Here is a 5453-nt window from a genome sequence, read left to right on the forward strand (position 1 = left end):
TAGAGGAAAACTAAAGATATTTTCAGAATCAGCACGTCTGGGAGGTGGTTCTGGCTTAAAAAGTTAAAAATTCATAAAAATTATATTCATCAATAGATGGCGGTGCGTACAGATTAACATCACGTACGTGTGAATCCATGGGTATACCCTTAGCGGCGCAGTGGCCTAATCGCTAGAATATCCGTCTCCTACACCGGGATTCCGGCTTCGAGTCTCAGCTGGGGAACTTATTTTCCCCTTTTTTCCTTTTTTTTTCCTTTACCTACCTCTTTAGTATGTATTATTTTTAATATCTTACTTTTTAATTTTAATTTTTTATATTTAATGTCTTTTAACTTTTGATTTCTTATTATTTTTTACTGTTTGGGATGGCATGCGATGGCATGGCATGGCATGGCATGGCATGGGATGGGATGGGATATGGGATGGGATGGGATGGGATGCGGTGCGATGGGATGGGATGGGATGGCATGGCATGGCATGGCATGGCATGGCATGCGATGGGATGGGATGGGATATGGGATGGGATGGGATGGGATGCGGTGCGATGGGATGGGATGGGATGGTATGGAATGGATAGATAGATATATCAGAAGTAAATAATAGGTTAATAACTCCTAATATATATATCACATAATAATATATGGACTGCGAATGCATGCATGGATGGATGCATGGATAGATAGATAGTTAGATTTTGTTGGGTATTTTCCTTTCAACCAAGCGGTCACCAACTGAGTAACGCCACTGATTTCCCCGGGCAACGCCGGGTATCCCGCTAGTATACATATATTTACATACATACATCTGTTTCAGGAGTGAGTGGCGCTGCGCACCTCACCAGCAGCTCACGTTACCTGCAGCAAGCATCTACACCTGCCTGCGGATCGTTCAACCACGCTCACGACACGTCGACGCCACACGTCGCTAGCTAACGAAAACAATAAGTCGCTCTGGGAGACAGACCGTCGCGTATAGACGCTGTACGCGTGCGTGCGTGCGTGCGTGCGTGCGTGAGTGCAGGCGTAGTCACGCAGACGCAGGGTAGCGGATCCACGAGCGGTGACCGCGTGCGTATTGATCGATTCATCTAAACCCAGCCGAGGCTCAGAGAGCGGGAGCGAGGCAGAGCGAGCCAGTCAGAGAGAGAGAGAGAGAGAGAGAGAGAGAGAGAGAGAGANACACACACACACACACACACACACACACACACACACACACACACACACACACACACACACAGACACACACAGACACACACACACGCAGGCACGCACACACATGTATCGATTTCAGGACTACATGGCTGTAATATTGCCTCTATCCAGGAACTACATGTATCTTTTTTTCAGTGGTGCGAAGCTATTCAATCAGCTCGTGCGTGCCATGATGTAGTTTACGGGCGATATATGAAACTCAATGAGTTCCCTGGCACCATCCACCATGCATTTAAGCAGACGAACAACACCCCCTCCCCCTCACCCACCCAGCAATTACCATGAGTGCATGGTCAGTCATACACAATAAGGGAACAGTAACGCAGCAGTGCCACCAGACTTTCGAAGAGTTTTGTCAATGACAGATTTCATACGCTTTCTGTCCGCATGATGGTTGCTATGACAACGTAATTGACGTTAAAAATATAAGCCGTATAAACGTGTGTGACGTGACAGTTTTCTTCTCGCCAGTCATAGCTAACATAGTCACATATAGCTTGCAGTGACACATTCGCTTTCCTTGCCAGTTGGCTAATATAGTCACGTATATATATAGCATGCTAATATACTCGCACACAATCGAACTGTAACGTAGTTAGTGTGGCAAAGTCCGTTTCCTCGCATGCACGTTTCGAGGTTTACGGTGTGCTGATTGGGAGAAGATTTCCTTCTGAAGAACCCCTCGCTACTAAAATGTAATCACAGCTCCTTCTCTTTCTTCGATCCGCATTCATTCTCGTCTCTCTCTCTCTCTCTCTCTCTCTCTCTCTCTCTCGCTCTTTCTCTCGCTCTCTTTCTTATTCTCAGTCTCCCTCTCTCTCTCTCTCTCTCACTCTCTCTCTCTTTCTCTCTCTCTCTCTCTGTCTGTCTTTCTACATCCCCCCTCCTCTTCTAGAAACGACATATAAGATGGAATCTCTTTCTTCAACCCGCACTCATTTTCCCCTCTCTTTCCCCCTCTCTTTATTGCTTCTCACCCGCACTAATTCTCCCCCTCTCTCTCTCTCCCTCTCTTTATTGCTTCTCACTCGCACCCATTCTCCCCCTCTCTCTCTCTCTCCCCCTCTCTTTATTGCTTGTCACCCGCACTCATTCTCCCCCTCTCTCTCTCTCTATTCTAGGAACGACATTGTGCCCATCGTCATGGGAGCGAGCAAGGAGGACTACACGCGTGCCGCGCCCTACTACTCGTTCATTCACGTCGACGACTTCGCCGGACCCGCCGAGCTAGCAGCCTACCTTCGCAAGCTCGACGCGAACGACACGCTCTACAACGAGTACTTTCAGTGGAAGGGCACGGGCACGTTCGTCAACACCTACTTCTGGTGTCGCATGTGCGCGATGCTGCACTACCCGACGAAGACGAAGTGGTACGAGGACATTAACGACTGGTGGCGTGGCCAGGGCACGTGCGTCAAGGGAAAGTGGAGCGACGGAGGCGACGGCGCCGGTCTAGATGTTCCCTACTAGTCGCGGGGGAAGGGCACTGTCAATCTAGACTGCCACCACTAGTCGTGGGGAGAGACATTGTCGATCTAGACTGTCCACACTAGTCGTGGGGACGTTATTTTAACTCTAGAGTTCCCGCACATGTCGTGAGGATGACATTTACAGTCCAGTCTGCCCCAACCTGTCACGGGAGGCGCTGGTGGAAGTCTAAACTACCATCCCGGCTGTGTGGATGGCGAGCGTTGGTGCATAGACTGCCCCTACTAGTCGTGGAGGAAGATGACATGCTAAGCGTGAGAGAAGACGGAATGCGGAGGAGAAATTGATACAATGATATATCAGACAAGGATCCCCGCCCGTCTGTACATGTTCCTATGTGGGAGGGGGGTGGGGTGCACTCATAACGTAGCCCTCTGTGGCTATACAGGGGTGCGGGAGAAAGGAAGGTGGAGGGCGGGAGGAGGGAAGGGGAAGGGTGGAGGGCGGGAGGAGGGAAGGGGGAAGAGGAGGATGCTTTTCTGTTCGCAGCGTAAGCTCCACCCAGCAGCTCCAGCCAGCACAGCAGCCGCCGGTCGTTGATTGCCCATCGTAATTAACCTGCGAGGTTCGATGCTCTCGCGGCGCCCCCTGGCGGTTGACCACCTAGTGACCACGAGCAAGGCGTAGTTACCACGCCTCGTCGTCAGATATTGTACGTGTCTGTGATGCTCCCCCTGTGATGCTCCCCCTGTGATGCTCCCCCTAGTGGTGTCACGCCTCTCGTGTGCCTTACAACTCCGATCGCCATACCAGGGCTCGTTTGTTCGGTCCACTGAGTGCTAATTCACCTGGTCTCTGACCGGGCTATAGAGTGAAAGGGGAGGATGCATACAATACGGCCGCCTCGGTCCATCACTGTTTGTTACTAGTCGTGAACACACACGGTGATAGGTCACGGAGACAGTTGACGCGTTTAGGGCCCGTTTGCGTTTGAGTTTGCACGCGGGGGCGGATTAGGATTAAGTTTTACAGATCAGACGGGTCCGTCCTTTCAAACAAGCAGGTCCGTATAGTCTGGTCGGGAGGCGTTTAGGGCAAGTTTGCGTTTGCGTTTGCACGGGGGGAAGATTTCAACCTTTCAAACAAGCGGGTCCCCTATAGTCCGGTGGGGTCGGGGGGCGAGTGGTGGAGCGAATCTAACATTCCATGCACAACCTGTTTTTCGCGTTTCCGACAGAGGTGCGTGACTCCAGGGGTCAGCGTGACTCCAGGGGTCGGCGGCTTGTTTCGGTGTCATCTCCGGTCCACGCGAGGCGACGCGCGCAACCCCTGGCGGCGAGGCAGAACCGTCGTCAAGGCGACCGCTAACGCCGTTTCGAATTCGTTTGTGGTGTTTCGATTTTATCGTTGTACGTCGGGTGGATGGAGATTTTTTCGATTAGGAACGAAATTTGCGGGCGTTTATCAAATTTCGCGATAGATTGTGTAGCGTACGATATACGGTAGTCATTTGCAGCCGCGTTACTAATTATTTTGAATATCGATCTGCCGGCAACCGATGTAAATCGATAGAGAGAGAGAGAGAGAGGGGTTTGTAGGTGATGGGGGAGGCTTGATCGGGTGAACTCACTGTACGCACTGTTACCACCCTACTCATTTACCAAGATATACCACTCTACTTCCCTACCAAGATATATCTCTACTCAGCTGCCAAGATATACTGCTTTACTCAGCTGCCAAGATATATATCTCTATTCAGATGCCAAGATATACTGCTATACTCAGCTGCCAAGATATATATCTCTATTCAGATGCCAAGATATACTGCTATACTCAGCTGCCAAGATATATATCTCTATTCAGCTACCAGCATACATCCCTCTACTCGCTTACCAAGATATACTCCTCTATTTCCCTACTAAGATATATCTCTACTCGTCTACCAAGATATGCTTCTTTACTCACCTACAAGTATATACCCGTCTACTCACTTACCAAGATATACTTCTTTATTCACCTGCAAGTATATACCCGTCTACTCACTTACCAAGATTTACTTCTTTATTCACCTGCAAGTATATACCCGTCTACTCACTTACCAAGATATACTTCTTTATTCACCTGCAAGTATATACCCGTCTACTCACTTACCAAGATATACTTCTTTACTCATTTACCAAGATATACTTCTTTACTCACTTACCAAGATATACTTCTTTACTCACTTGCAAGTATATACCCGTCTACTCACCCTTCCAAGACTTACCTTCTCCCGACCTCTCAACTTCTTTCCTTCCTACCCGTCTGTACTCTAACTAGATGTGACTAGTAGTAGTTAATATCGGCCCATTAGATTGGGCAGGGGAAATCAGGGGGGTGGTTGGTGTCACAGGATGCCAGAACAGGGGTCGGCAATGAGGGGGTGGTTGGTGATACAGCCTGCTAGACTAGGAATGGGGCAGTATAGTCAGGCTAGGGGGGAAGCAGTGAGGGTACCGTGGTAGGCATTGCAGCCTGGTATATTGGGGGAAAGAACAGCGATGAGTCATCCATAAATTATCACAATTATTTAGAAGAATGTAACAACGCACACACCACGGTTGGTTGTCGATCGCTGTCCGTGGGCGAGCTCTCTTCACAAGCACTGTGGCTCGAACGATGATGACAACACACTGATGAATGTTTTGTCCTGTGATGATGCATTATAAACGAATATATCGATGTATATTGTATATTATCATCAAGAGCTATTAATACACAATGCATTTTATATCTCTTGTTATTATGTATATGCCGCATATATATATA

At 48.8% G+C, this 5453-nt stretch overlaps 1 protein-coding gene across 1 annotated transcript in view; it reads left to right on the plus strand.

Moving 5' to 3' along the window:
* Positions 1-3106, plus strand: part of LOC106821509 (glycoprotein 3-alpha-L-fucosyltransferase A-like) — an 8470-nt gene extending 5364 nt beyond the window's left edge. The window contains exon 2 of the mRNA XM_014826356.1: positions 2339-3106. Within this exon, the coding sequence (XP_014681842.1) occupies positions 2339-2687 (349 nt within the window). The 3' untranslated portion in view covers positions 2688-3106. The remainder of the gene's footprint in view (positions 1-2338) is intronic.
* The last annotated feature ends 2347 nt before the right edge of the window (positions 3107-5453 follow it).

Source organism: Priapulus caudatus, unplaced genomic scaffold, assembly GCF_000485595.1.
Source record: "Priapulus caudatus unplaced genomic scaffold, Priapulus_caudatus-5.0.1 Scaffold75, whole genome shotgun sequence".
Classification (NCBI taxonomy): Eukaryota; Metazoa; Priapulida; class Priapulimorpha; order Priapulimorphida; family Priapulidae; genus Priapulus; species Priapulus caudatus.